The following is a 14,913-nucleotide window of genomic DNA, read 5'->3' as shown; positions in this document are numbered from 1 at the left end:
GGGTCTGTTGTGCCTCCCCCATTCAGAGCTTGACTCCACATTCTTTCGCCCTGGCGTTGGCCGTCCTCCATGCACGCTGCCCACTGAGCTCACTCACCACATCAGCTCCACCGCCTGCCTCCCTGCCACCAGCCAGCTTTTCTGTGTTTATCCAAGTCTCTGCTCAAATCTCTGAAACCGAGACCTTTGTGATCAAGTTCAATCTCCTCGGCCAGTTACATTAGCCACCATTTCAGCTTTCACCACTGACTTTCCAGCCTCTCGTAGTGACCGGGTGGCCTGGGGTTTCTGAGCCCCCAGGCTGGGTCCTGGTGCTGGAGGATGTGGAGCTGACCAGCTGGGTCATCTCCCCTGGGGAGACCCACCTGCCGGAGGAGAGACTGAAGCCAGGGCCAGGCCAGCTGTGGCGGGGGGAGGCCTGGCCTGGGCTTCCTCCACGGCATCCGTCACGGAGCCACTGCCCTGCTTTGCTGTTTCTGCTTAAACTGCCTGGGCTGGGTTTCTGCCACCAGGGAGCCCCAGCCGCTGGCAGCCAGAGCCGGCACAGCCTCGACTCCATGACCTTTGGTTTTATCCTGGGCCACGGCCCTCACCTCTCCTGGCCTCTTGCAATCCCAAACACAGGAGCTGCCCCCCTGCCTCCAGGCACACACCGTGTCTTCTGTGTCCTACCAGAGGCCCTCCAATCTCCTGGTCCAATGCTTCCTCCTCCCTGTGACCACCTCACATGCTCCCACCAGCCTCCAGCACCGTGATTACTGCCAACGAATTGGACCGCCCCGCCCCTGCCCCCGCCGGCCTGCCCGAGGCTGGGAGCAGCCTGCTGCTCTGTCCTGTCCTCAGTGCCCCAGTGCTGCCTGCCCAGAACAGCCTGTGGGACTGAGCCCTATCCTGTGGATCTGACACTCCCCCGGGAGACATGTCAGAACCGAAGTAAACTGCAGGACACCCAGCTCATGTCGCAGGATTGCTTGGTGCCCCCTGCCTGTCTGGTGAGCAGAAGTGTCAGGAGTGTTCCAAGAGCCTGGTGTGCATTAAAAAGGAAAACAGTGGGGCTCCTCCCTCAGCACCCCTGTTACAGGTGACGCCACCTGTATGGACCGGCGTGTGTCTCCGACCGCCGTGTGCTGTCCCCTGGGACGGATTCCAGAAGAGGATGAGCAGGCCCAGCGGCGGGCGTGAGCGTGTCAGGCTGGGCTGCCAGCAGGACATCCTCCTCTCAGCACGGAGGAGCTTTAAACAAGCTGCTATACTGTAGCTGGGAGCTTGTCCTAACTGCATGTTGAGTATGAGTGAGATTGTGGAACTTTGAGGTTATTCCTCTTCCAAGGACACTTTCCCATTGAGCTTTAGAGAGAGATACACCGACTGATTGCCTCCCACACACACTCCAACTGAGGATCGAGCCCGCAACCCAGGTACATGCCCTTGACTGGGAATCGAACTCACAACCTTTTAGTGCTTGGGCCGGTGCTCTAACCACTGCTCAGGGGAAGAGTGTACTTTTTTAAAGGTTTATTATAAGCTTTTAACATTTCTTTTATGATTGGTTTGCAACAGATTACTGTTTACCTCACGGTCACGGTGTGACAAGTGTCACCTGCAGGCAGTCCTGCGTAAAGGGCACTAATGGGGGTCTCGTGGACGGCAAGCAGGCCCGGGGCCTTCCTGGTGTCAGCTGTGGGGATCTGCTTGCCTGTCTGCAGTCACAGGGCTGGGGGAAGTCTTAATGGCTAAACACAAACAACAAGCTACGTTTATACAAACAAAACCAACACATTTATATGAACAAAATAAATGTACATGGAAAGCCTGACATCCGGGCCTCTTCCCAGAGAGCAGTGACTTGGGAGCTGGGAGGCTGGAGCCCCCAGGGGGCAGGAGGCGAGGGGTCGCTTTCTTGCTTTGGGAACGGCCTCCTGGGAGGGCGCCCAGGGAATGCACCACGCATCTCCCTGAAGGCAGGTCACACCTCAGCAGTGACAGCACGGAAACGGAGCTCGGCTGCAGTGTCGTCCTGATGTGCCAAGGTTGCAGGTTCCATCCCCGGTCACGTGAGAACCAACCAATGAATGCATAGGTAACAAACTGATGTCTCTCTCTCCTCCTTCCTCTCTCCAAAGTCAATGAGTAAAATAAATAGCTGGCAAGGACGCTCCCCGTGACCTGGGCCATGCCCACCATGCCCACCTGCAGGCTATGGTGTGGAGGCCCTGTCATGAGAGCTGTGTGACAAGCATGACTGTCCGGGCTCTGCACACGCTCCACCTCCCAGACCCTCTGTGATGAGGACCGGTGCCCCGTTTTCCAGGTGGAGACACACTTGCCAAATCACATGGCTCTTAAGCCATGGGGCCGGGTTTGAAGCCAGGCCACCAACCTCAGAGCCTGTTTCCCAACACATCAGGCCTGATGCCCACGCCTTGCCGTATGGCTGGAATGGCTTTCTGGGCTCTCACCGCACACACCTGGCCAGCGCAGGGCAGGCCTATGCCCACCAGAAGCTGACGGAGAAGCTCAGGTCCAGGGCCCGCACGTAATGCCAGTATTTAACGGGGATGAACAGCAGCTCTCCTGGGGACAGGATGCAGGACAGGAATGGGGCCTCCGCAAACCTGGGGAACTTCTCCAAGTCGGGATTCTCCACGTCAACCTGTAGGGAGCAGAACAAGTCACATGCCTGCCTCCGGGCGGTGGGGGAGGAGCTGTGAGACCACGCGGACCCACCTGGCTGGTGTTGTGCAGAAGGTGCGTGTCATGAGGGTAGACCGCCTCCGACTCCTGCGGGGAATACAGGCGGATGTACTTCCTCCCGAGCACCTGGAAGAGAGCGACCATCAGTGAGCCGGCTGCAACCTCACCTCCCGCCGCTGCTCCACACTGACTGCAGGTCCCTGAACCCCCTCCCTGCCTCTCTGCACCTTCCACGCTGCTCCCGCACCAGCCAGCCCCATCCCCATCCCCGCTGCACGTGTGCCGAGTCCAGCGTCTGTCCCTCCAGGTCCACTGCAGACCAGCCAGCGCCTGTCACTGTGGCCGATCGCTAGGCACTGCTGTGACAGCCACCGTCCCAGCACTTCACATGGACCAGCTCCGACCCCACCGCCAGGGGGCGGGTCCTCCCACCACAGAGCACAGGGCCGGTGAGGCAGCGTGAGCTGCCCGGTTCACAAAACGCTGGGGCCAGCGGTGTGCAGGGGGCAGCCTGCTCTGTGCACCCATCCGCCTGGCTGGAGGCATGTTCCCATCGGTTGGACCCTGTGCTTAGGAAACACTAACGCGGCTGCACAGCTGCCCTCCCTTGCCCTCTTCCAGGTCCCAGGAAACCAGGGGCCGAGCAGCTGCTCCCCATGGGGAGGGTTCTGGCAGGAGAGGCCAGCCAGGCAGGGGCAGGAGGGGAGGCAGCCATGAGGCAGCACTGGGCCGGGCTCGGGAGCAGCAGGTGCTCTGGAGGACTCCCACCTGGGCCAGGAAGTTCTGCTGGGGATCCTGGTGAAGGGGGGACACGGTGCCCGGGGGCCCAAACCAGGCGTTGATGGTGATCTCTTCCTCCTCCCCGTCGCCCAGGCAGCAGTAGTCAGGGATGCTGATGTCCTGCTTCAGCTCCGGGATCTGTGGGGGGCAGAGCAGGCGTGGGAGGCGAGGCCAGGCCGGGCCCGCCAGCCCCGAAGGCACAGGGCTACCGGACAGAAGGCCAAATGCTTGCTGTCCTCCTGTGTAATACACGACTGGGCGTCACGCTGGACAGGAATTTAAAACTCAATTTGGAAAATGTAATCATAGGGAAGAGCTATGACTTTCTGTCAGATCTGTTTCCATGTCACACGCATTTTGTGTGTCTTTCCTTTTAAAAACCCAACACCGGTGCTTTGTCTTTGTACCTAAGGAAAGCCAGTTAGGGGCGTCCGGCGACATTTTCACTTAAATGCGCTCCTCTCCCCTCTCAGGCTGCACAAGAGGCTCAGGCAATCTACGTGAATATAATTTCTTATAAATGTGTCTTTAATGGGTTTAATTCACCCTTAAAAAAATAAACCAGTTGGTAATTTTCTTTTTTTCTTTCAGGTAGTAATTTTCTACAGAGTTAATCATTTTAAAAAATCAGAACAAAAAGAAAATGGGACTGATGATCACATCTCTGGGGGAAGAGCTCCCAGATTTACCAAAGGTAAAGAGCGACGGCCGCACGCGCCCAGTACCGTAGTTATAAAGACCAGCGGGCCAGCACCCGACTGGAGCAACTGTGATAAGTAAGGGTTAGCGTACACAGTTCGTTCAAAATTATAAGGATCCCACTACAAAGGACAAAAACGAGATAATACCTAGAAATGAATGAGATATAAAGGCGCGGTTCAGTCCCGTTAGCAAAAAATCCAAACGAGACGTCATCGTTTCCCACCCATCAGACTGAAGAGTGACAGCAGCCAGCGTGGTGAGGATGTGGTGGAAGGGGTGCCCACGCTGGGCTGCTGGTGCGCCACGCGGGAAGCCATTCCGATAGCGAGGCGGTCCTGTGCACAGGCTTCAAAGCCTGCGCGTCTGACAGATGGAAGCGAGCTGTGCTGTGCTCCTGGGTGGGGGTGGGAGTGGCCCACGAGGCTGTGATGTCCCGCTCCCCAGAGGAGGAGGAGGCTGCCAGGAAACCAGGTGCTGTGGGCTCGCTGCCCGCACCATCAGTGTCTGCATCTCCTCTGACATCAGTGCGTCCGATAAGATGTACTTTAAGATGGTCCCCCTACTGCTTCCTCACCGCCCCTGCCTCCCCAGCCCACGCCCTCTTTTGGTCAGAGGCAGCCTGACATCTTTGCCTCAGAGGAGGAGGAAAGGAGGACATTGGAAATCAAGGTGGCTTCCTCCTCTAAAAGCCCGGGAGGGTATAGAGCCGGCACACAGGCTGGGCACAGGGACCGCCCGAGACGACAGTCTGCCCTCAGTGAGTGAGAGGAGACGTTTTCCCTGCGAGCCCAGCCCGTTTTGTACTCAACCAGACCTCCTTTGTGGCTTTAACTCATGCGATTCTTTCTGGGCCCAGGCTTCAGTTTCCCTGGAATTTCCCAAAGCCTCAGGGCCACGGCCAGGGCGGGCAACCCTGGCGGTGCGGGCAGGGTGCTGGTCCTGGCCTCAAGTGGAAAGAACCAGCCAGCAGCTCCCAGTAAAGACACCTCTCACCCTGGATGAACCCACCTCCTGCCCTGACCCCCAGTGCCGGCCCCACCAGAGCAGCCTCCAGCTGCACCCCGAGGGGTGTGGGTCCCTCACAAGCCCGGGCGGGGCCAGCTGAGCCCAGCGGCCTTCCCAGCCTGAGAGGGCTGGGACCTGCCCAGAGCCGCTTCTGCTACTCGCCTCGGGGCTTTCAGAGGAAGCGCCTGGTGGGAAGGTGCCCAGTGTCAGGTGCCAGGTGTCCTGGGCAGGGAGCCTGGCCACGCCATCCCTGCAGGGGGGCTACTGCGAGTTGGGGTGCTGGGAACAGCTGGAATGTCCTGCAGGCACCCTGACCAGACCCTGCAGTCTGCGGTCTAAGTCTGTCTCAGCAGCCGGTGTAGACGCAGAAACGCGTCTGTGGACACTGCTCGGGGCTAAGGGAGAAGGCCCTGTCCGCGGTTTCCTGGGATCACCCCATCCCAGGCCCGGTCCGCGGTTTCCTGGGATCACCCCATCCCAGGCCCTGTCCGCGGTTCCCGGGGATCACCCCCCAGGCCCTGTGGGATGCTGAGCAGCTCACTGGTTCCTGATGACATCATCAGGATTTCTGAAAGGTGACTGGTTGATGTTATCAGAGCAATGGCCCAGGACTCAGAGACCCCAAGAGAAGAAAGCCTCCCACAATATGACTTATAGTTAAAAGCAGGCCTAGTGCAGTCGCCAATATATCCTAAACCTGGGGCCTCTGGGAGGAAGCCAGTAAGAGACACTGGGCAAGAGGTTGAGTGGGAGGCCCTGAGCCTCGTGTGGGCAGAGAAGGCCCAAGAACAGTGCAGAGGCCCCAGCCCCTCCGCCCCGCATGACGCCCCAGGGCCCCGCTGCTCACACTTCCCCACCACGCTCTGAACAGCAGAGGGGAAAACGCCCCTGGGGCCCCAGATAGACTCCAGCAACAGCCAAAACATCTTCAAAATAATCACAAGCTGCCTTCTCTTCAAACAGCTTCCTCTTGTTCTCCTCCGATGGCTGCTCCAGGGCAGGGAGCCATATTCCTGTGGCTCACAGCCCCTGGGAGGCCGTGCCCAGTGTGACTGAGGTCTTCGATCACACAGGAGGGCTGGTCAATGAGAACCCCCTCTCTTCCTAGCAAGAGAGTCCAGGAGACAGGACCTGTGAGCCCTAATACGGGAGGCCTGGGGAAAAGACAACACGCCCACCCAGCCTGCCCTAACTTTGGGGTGGAGGTTCCTGGAGGCTGGCGCAGCCCCTACTGAACCTGGGACCCCCTACTCCACCCCGGGACAGGCAGTGAGGATAGCGTTGGCAGACAGGGGCCCAGGCCATGCTTGGCTGTGGTCCTGCCACCGACTCACTTGCCTGGCCTCGCCTCCTGCGGGAGCTGCCTTCCCTGGGCATTACTGCTGCCCCCCTTTACCCCCCACCCGTGTATCTGGCTTGGCTGAGACCACACCAGCACCTCTCCTGGACTCCTTCATGTAATGAGTTGGTTGGCTCCCAAATCCAGGAATTGTCCTTGATTGCTCCCTTTCCCTCAACCTTGGTCACCCACCAGTGTCCAGGTGCCAGCACCCCACATGCTGTCAACACCACCCTCCAGTCCCCATCACATTCGGAAAACTGTCCTTCCTCACCCAGCCCCACCTACCTCTCAGCCCCCACCTACCTCTTAGCCCCCACCCCTTGAAGGTGAAAGTTCACTCCTCTTGCTCCCCTTGCTGGGCACCCTTCTCTCACCTCCTCACATGGCTGGCCACTGCTCACCTTTTGGGTCCCTGTCCCTGGCTGCCCCACCCAGAGAGCCACTCTCCCGCCAGCCTCCTCCTGGAGCCCCTCCTTCCTCTGGGGGCTCCTCACCATCTGAGGTGATGGGCTTAGGCCCCCGGGGGCAGGGAGTGATGCTGACGTCTTTAGCCCCGTATCCAGGGCAGACCCAGTGTGCTTGGTGCACGGGGGCCTACAGAGAAGCCCACTCCCTCCTGGCCCCGGGTCCTGGCCCAGCCACACCCCCAAGTGCTGAGTGAGAAGTGGGGGGTGGGCACGTGGAAGGGCCTGGGCAGAAAGCCGAACTTCACCCCTTTCCCCAGGACGAGCCTCCTCTGGCCGCCCGGCGTCCTCAGTAGACAGCGCTGCAAACGGAGCGCAACCTCATTCCTGCCACTTCTCTTGGTTCTCGGGTTGTTTGCATTTAAAAACAAGTCTACCTTTTCTCATTATGATGAGCGCTCATACTCATTCTAGAGGATTTGGAAACTACAGAAATGAGAAGGAAAAGACCGCTCAGCGCCCACAGACAATCACTGCTATCTTCTGTGGCATTTCCCGTCTTCAGCACAGCGAAGCGCATCCTTTACGTAATCCTGCACCCTGGTTTTCTCCCTCCCACAGCCAGGACGTCCGAGCTCCCGTGGCCGCTTCGTGAGCTCCAAGTGTGGCGGCTCTGGAGCCCCCGTCACCTCGAGCCCAGCCACCGAGCCCCAGGATGGAGGCCACATGGCTGGGAGCTCCCAGTGATGCCCATGCCGGCCAGGGTCACGCTCTGCTGTCTGTCCACAGGCGCTGATTTGTGGCAGCGGCACCTCTGCTCCCTACGCTGTGTACCTCCCCCCACCTCCCATCACTGTCCCTCGCAAGTACCCCGGCTCCCTGGCTGTCCTGCTGGATTCCATTGGAAATGCTGCCTCTTACTGGGAACTCTCCTGTTAAAAACCTCACAGGGCTCCTTGCTGTTTTCCAGATAAATCTGAGTTCTTGGCCTGGCATTCAAGGCCCTCCCCAGTTTGGCCCCAGCCTCCCTCCTCGCCGGCTCCTTGCTCTGCAATTCCGGACAAACCCTCCCCGGCTGGTTGATGTACCCAACACGGCCGTCCCACTGGCCCCTCTGGCCTCTGAGTGAGGCACTGCCCGCTGGGAGCTCCTCCTGCCTCTGGCCTCGCTGCGCCCCCTTCCTCCCGGCTGCAGCCTGCGCCCCCTTCCTCATTCAGTCTTCAGCAGGTGTGTCCTCGGGGCCTTAAACCCGGCCCACCAGGCTGGGTACCCAGGGAGTCAAACCCGGCCCTGCCACGAGTGCGCAGGCCCAGGGTGGGGAGAGCCTTGCCGGGGACATGAGATGTGTAAGGGCGGTGCCAGGACCTGGCCAGAAAACTGTTGCAGGGAAGGCAGCGACTTGCCCTTGCCTGGCTGCCTGGGACTCCTTCTCCAGTTCTGACTACACCTGAAGCTGTGGACTCCACCAACTACCCCCTCCCCCTGCCCCACCCCCTTCGCCATCCTGGGGCCCTGGGCTCTCAGGCCTAGTGGCCTTGCCTGCTCTCCTGCCACCTGCACAGGGCGCCAGTCTGCTCTCTGCAGGGAGCAGCACCAGTGGGTGGCAGATGAGGCTGCTACCCTTTGCTGCCCTCTGGGGTCAGAGCCCAGGAAGGGAGCAGAGGAGCTGAGAGTGAAGGGCAGATGAGCGCAGTCTCAGACCTACCTGGTCAAAGAGCTGGTGCTGGGCCAGGTACCCGACGTCCCTTGGCTGGTCCATGGGAGAAAAACCAGAGGCAACACAGAAAGCCCGTTAGTGGTGATGGACGCCCTCCAGGTGCTACTATTGTGTAGCTGGCTCTCAGCACCCATGCCCCTGCCCCTGCCTAGCGGGCAGCCCCGCAGAGGGCCCCCTCTGTCCTGCTGGTCCCCCTCCTCCCACCCAGCGGCTGATATGGTCTCAGGACCCGTGCTGCCTCTGCCAGAGCTTGCTGGAGCTTGTCAGCCTGTGCCCAGGGCTCAGTTGACTCAGATTAAAAATGAAGGGGCAGGCCTTGGCCAGGGAGCTGAGTTGGTTAGGCATTGTCCCTATACACCAAGACTGTGGGCTGGATCCCTACTCAACGCACATACATGAAGCAATCAACGAATGCAGAAGGGGAACAAATTGGTGTTTCTCCGCCTTCCTCTCTCTAAAATCAATTTAAAAAAAGGGCAGATACGTTGGTTAGATCACTCCTTTCTGCCGTGGAGCCGCGGAGTCAGCATCGCTGGTCCCCCTCCCCCAGTCACCAACCCCACTAAGTCCGAGTCTCCCAAAGAGCCAATGGCTGCCAAGGCTCTTCATCGGAGGTTTGAGCTTTGAAACAATGATGTGAGTCGGAGGAGCCCTTCTGAGCCAGGGGGACACAGGCTGCGATGAGACCCATCACCAAGCGCCTCTAGGCTCTGGGTTTGTCATGATGCCAAGCAGGTGGATGCAGCCACGAATGCCAGGTCAGCAAGGGCTGTGTCCAGAGGCATCTCAAAGACCTGGTCCCCACCGCACTGAGGAAGATTTCTGCTGGATGCATTGAAGAAGACACAGGAGAACTCGCCTAACAGGCTATTCCGAACTGTGGGAAGATGGAGTGATTGAAACCATGACTGAGCCAGGCAGGGGCGAGAGGAGAGGTTGGCTTTGGTGACCTGACTCCATAGACAAGACTCTCATTCAGAAATACCATCCTGCGAATGGCCACACTGAGAAGTCGGGAGAGCCCTGTCCAAGCAAGAGATGGCCAGGGCCGAAGAGGTCGAAGGGTTCTGGAAACTTCAGAGGTGGCCGTGGAGGTGGTTTGGTGGGAACGACGACTTTGGTCGTGGAGGGAGCTGTGTGGCTGAGTGGCTTTGGTGGCAGGGGATAGTAGCTGTCATGGGTTGGTAATGATGGAAGCAGCTTTGGAGGTGGCGGAAGCTACAGTGATTTTGGCATCTTCAAATTGTGGACCCGTGAAAGGAGGAAGCTTTGGAGGCACTAGCAACCCAAGAGGTTAAGTCACCAGCCAACGACACACAGCCAGCCAGGGCCAGCGCTGGATACAGTGCCGTTCTGCCTGAACGGCAAGTGCACATGCTGACCCGCGCACACCTTCTGCCTCTGCCGAGAAAGCAGGCTTCCTCCTGGCGGAGGGAGATGCCCAGGCCCACGGGGTGCATGCCTACAGCAGAGGTGGACGTGCACACGGCATGTCTCTAGCCACAGCTCCCTTTCCAGGCCTCCAGGTGACAGTGCACTGAGCAGAGATGGGGCCGGGAGGAACGCAGAAGGGGGAATGGAAGGACGTCTGTGAGCCCTGCTGGAGGGGCCCCGCAGCCAAGTGAACGGCACCGAGTGCCGTGGAGGAGGGGAAATGCAGGAGCGCAGAGGTGGGTCAGGAAGGGCCACTGGGTGGTCTGTCAGGTGAGAAGGTGAGAAGGCCAAGCGAGGAAACCTTAGCCCCATGGTCACTGACCCGGACCGTCAATGCCGCAGACCCATGAAAACCGGTCAGAGCTTTACAGAGCCCCTGGGCTGGGGGCGGGTTGCCGGGCGTGGCAGAAGAGCTGCAAAGCACTGATGCTGACTGCGCACACCTGTGGAGGTCCTTGCCCACCACAGGTGCGGGTGGACAGCGCCCCCTGAAAGCTCCCCTTGTCCCAGCCAACAAAGATGGTTCAGGCCCCCGCAGACAAGCTGCATTCCCGGCCTCGCTAGTCAGACTCTGAAATGACAAAACGGCGCAGCTGCTTTGGAAAACAGTCTGGCAGTTCGTTCCTACAAGGTGAAGCGCAGAGCGACCACGTGGCGCTACCAGCAGTGCCACTCAGTACGCACCGAACAGACACAAAACGACGTCCACACACACACTTCACACGAGTGCTTCAGCAGCATTTCTTTTCTAAATCCTCACCCGAGGACATGCTTTTATTGATTTTCAGAGAGAGAGGAAGGAGAGATATGTGAGAGAGAAACACCGACTGGTTGCCTCCCATATGCGCCCCGACCGGGGATGGAACCCGCAACCTAGCTTTGTGCCGACAGGGAATTGAACCCACAACCTTTTTGGTGTATGGGACGATGCTCCAACCAACCGAGCCACCGGCCAGGGCTCCAGCAGCATTCTGATACTGACGGAAAGTGCACACAGCTCAAATGCCCCAATGACGAACGGACAAACAGCACATGGTCTCTCCACACAGTGGAATACGATCAGCCGTAAAGAGGAATGCAGGGCAGCACTGACAGATGCCACAACCCGGATGAGCCTTGGAAGCGTGAGGCTCAGTGACAGAAGCCAGACTCAGAAGGGCACACACTGCATGACCCCATCTACAGGAAATGCCCAGAACTGGCACATCCACAGAAACAGGAGCAGGTTAGTAGCTGCCTGGAGATGGGGGAAAAGGGAGGGGAAGCGACTATGACTTAGTTTGGGGTTTCTTTTGGGAGTGATAAAACTTTTCCAGAATTACATAGTAGGGATGGTTGCACAATGTTAGAATATACTCAAGACACTGAAATGTACAACAAAGTTTTTGAAATGAGACCCTCACGTCCTGTCACGTGGCCCACCTGCCTACCCAGTAGCCTGCCTTCCTGGCTGTGGCCGCCTCCTGACAAGACTCTTAGAGACTGACCACTCCCAACCCTCCAGTGCAGCGCACGGAGTTATGTGCCCAAATGTAATGTGTTCCTCCAATAAGTACTCGAAAGGAGTCAGAATGACATACCTCGTTGAGGATGTAGCAGCTGATGAACTCACTGACCGTCATGAGCCTCTGGGACCATTCCTCGTCGGTGTACCTGGAGCCCACTTCCACCGGGACAGTGCGGCAGCCAGCAATTTCTTGTATATACTCCAAGCTGTCAGAAAACATACACGCCATTTCATCACTATTGCTCGCGCTTGCAGGGCACTCTGCTCAGCACGCTGGACACTGGTCTCCTCTCAGCATCACCACTTGAGGTGGAAGCTGCCACCCCCATTGCACTGACTAACCTTTTGGACCTCACGGACCACCGGTTGGCGACCACTGGACTAGACCCCACGGGCAGAGGTGGGGCTCTGCCCACCTGGCGCTGGATGGCTTTGCGGACAGATCCAATAAACCTCTTTTGCCTCAGCTCTCCCCGGCTGCTCTGCCACAGCTTGCCAGGAGCCTTCTCTCTGCACGCCTTGTCACGCAGCTGAGGAAATGGCCGGCAGTACAGGGTGGAGAAGTGCCTGGGTCTCAACCCCGGTGGCCTGGCATTGACTCCAGGCCCTGCCGCAATAGACCTGGGGATCGAGCAAGTTACCTAACCTCGCTGAGCCTCTGGTCATCACTGCAAAATGGTGGTGACGACTGTGCCTGTCCCACAGGAACCAGGACAAAGAGTTACACATGGCGAGGGCCTGTCTTGGCACCTGGTACGCAATAAAACATGTACCACGCAGCAAACATGCAACACCACTGGCATGCAGTGAAACATGTACCACGCAGCAAACATGCAACACCACTGGCATGCAGTGAAACATGGAACATGCCTGACACGTATGCCGCATGCTTGCTGGCACGTGGGCTGCTGCAGTCAGAGCTCCTGTCTCAGTGGGAGCCACTCCCTCCACAAGGCTACCACCGTGGCAGGCTGACTCGCTCACCCTTCCCTAAGACCCTCCTCATTCCCAAAAAGATGCGCAGCTATGGCGATATGGCCGCTCTCCAGCTGCCAGTCTCCCTGCGCCTGCGCCTGCGCCTGAGGCGGGCCGACAGGCAGGTGTGAGGAGGAAGCAAATACGAGAGACGCAGGAGCCCAGAGGAGGGGACAGGCTGTTTCTGGGGCTCTTATTTCTACTCTGAAATCTCAGGGCCCTCGAGAAAGTGCACAAAATTCCCAAGATCCTACAAAACTGTTTAAGAGACTTAATCCTGGACTGCCCTGAAGCCCGAATTAAAAACGGCTTCGGGCAAGCAAGTGGGAGAGTGAGGGTCTGAGATCTAGCGAAGAGCCAGAGCTCTGACTGTTGCTGTTTGTTTTCAATCCTTACCCGAGGATTTACTTATTTATTATTGTCTAAAGTATTACATATGTCTCCTTTTCCCCATTTTTATTTTTTTAATTTCAGAGATGAAGGGGGAGAAAGAAACACTGATGTGAGAGAGACACATCAATCGGTTGCTTCCTGTATGCACCTTACCAGGGATTGAACCCGCAACCTAGGTGTGTGTCCTGACCAAGAATTGAATCCACAGCTTTTTGTTGTTGTTAATCCTCACCTGAGGACAATTTTTCTACTGACTTTTAGAGAGAGTGGAAGGGAGTGATGGAGAGAGAAAGAGAGAAACAACGATGTGAGAGACACACATTGACTAGTTGCTTCCCAAATGCGCTCTGATCAAGGCTGGGGACCGAACCTGCAACCCAGGTATGTGCCCTTGCCCTGCAGCCTTCAGTGTGCAGGCTGATGTTCTAACCACTGAACCACCAGGCCAGAGCTGTCAGTTCTTGTTTAACCCGCAGCCACCCACCCCAGGGCCTGGTAGTGACCTGTCCAGGGGCCGTGCTACTTAGAGGTGCTGGGGAGGAGTGCAGGGAGTCTGGGAATGCTGAAATGGAGGGAAAAGCTCTGGCCCTCAGCAGCCACCCACCTCCACTTCTTCATGCACGGCCAATGGTCGGCCACGCCTTCCAAGATCACAGGCGTCTGTGGAATCAAATAATGCTTCCTGAAATGCTGCAGGGACGGACAGTGAAGCCGGGGGACCGCTTTCTCTGACCTCATATCGGGAATCGAAACATGGCCATTCCTGGCTTTCTGTTTAAAATAAAACAAAACAGGTGGTAACCACCAAGGAATTTGCATCAATAGTAGGCGAGCTTTGGGGTCATTAATAACAGTAATAGCTAACGCTTATTATCATTATTACTGCTGCTGCTACTGTTCACTTCTCCTGAGAGCAAGATATTTTTTTCTTTACCAGGTCATTTCCAATGTTTGTTCAATTATAAAAGTAGTATGTTGCTTTCACAGAAATTCTGCATTAGAGGAAAACTTACTATCCCACACTCCACCATCTAACATAAGGGCATTCTTTCTCCTTCCCTAGTGCCTTCCCCACCATTTCAGACATGTTGCTGACCCACGGGTAAGATACTCATGATGAACACGCAACTCTGCCTCTCCTGTCCAATAATTTATCTAAAGCAGTTTCCCTGATACCACCAGTCCTTGCAATGTCCCGGGAGTGGTTGTGTTATAATTTTCTTAATCATCTCCCAGCTGACTGACCTGAGTAAGTTACTGTCTCTGAGCTTCCGTTTCCTTATGTTAAACTACTGGGAGACGAGCTCCCATGTGTGAACCCCGGATGGCCGCCTGGCGTGTCAGCGTCCTCTGCCCCATCGCCGGACCCCAAGCCAGTTCTCTATGTTTGCAGGAGTGGCAGCAGCGCAGCGAACATCCTTCCATGCAGGCGATGTGCGGGGACCTGTACCTGCTTGTTCTCGTCACTGTCACAACAAGCTTTTATGTTCACACTAGAGGCCCAGTGCACGAAATTCATGCATGGGTAGGGTCCCTAGCGGCTGCTGGCTGCCTGCTGCCGGCTGCTGGCAGGGCCTTCTTTAGTTCAGCACCGCCCCCTGGTGGTCAGTTAGCACACGTCATAGTAATTGAACTCCCAGTCTCCCGGTTGAACTCCCGAGGGGACAATTTGCCTATTAGCCTTTTATTATATAGGATCATACAAAGAAGCAGAGTAGTATATTTTAGGTACTAAAGCACAAGTAGGAAATGTTATATTCTTCTATTAAATAATTCACTGAAATTGACTAAGCATCTGTTCTACCAGTAAGTTTATTAGGAAGTTTACATAAAGTATGACCACAAATATGAAGTCAGTCTTAATACAGAACTGGGGCTGGTACCTCTAATTTCTTTTGAGTGAATTACCATTGCCTACTAAACTGTAAGATGGATTTTTCTCTGCTAACCTCCTTCCCCT

At 56.9% G+C, this 14,913-nt stretch overlaps 1 protein-coding gene across 1 annotated transcript in view; it reads right to left on the bottom strand.

Annotated features, from left to right (window-relative positions):
- Positions 1-1,500: 1,500 nt before the first annotated feature.
- LOC102752152 overlaps positions 1,501-14,913 on the bottom strand; it is a 72,854-nt gene continuing 59,441 nt past the window's right edge. The window contains exons 10-15 of the mRNA XM_015559672.1: positions 13,558-13,724; positions 11,659-11,791; positions 8,633-8,677; positions 3,463-3,612; positions 2,728-2,820; positions 1,501-2,653 (exon numbers count right to left, since the gene is read on the bottom strand). Coding sequence (XP_015415158.1) covers positions 2,489-2,653; positions 2,728-2,820; positions 3,463-3,612; positions 8,633-8,677; positions 11,659-11,791; positions 13,558-13,724 — 753 coding nt within the window. The 3' untranslated portion in view covers positions 1,501-2,488. The remainder of the gene's footprint in view (positions 2,654-2,727; positions 2,821-3,462; positions 3,613-8,632; positions 8,678-11,658; positions 11,792-13,557; positions 13,725-14,913) is intronic.

This window comes from Myotis davidii, unplaced genomic scaffold, assembly GCF_000327345.1.
Source record: "Myotis davidii unplaced genomic scaffold, ASM32734v1 scaffold1754, whole genome shotgun sequence".
In the NCBI taxonomy this organism is placed as follows: domain Eukaryota; kingdom Metazoa; phylum Chordata; class Mammalia; order Chiroptera; family Vespertilionidae; genus Myotis; species Myotis davidii.
The sequence above is the reverse complement of the archived record's forward strand: the minus strand, read 5'-3'. Positions and strand labels throughout refer to the sequence as shown.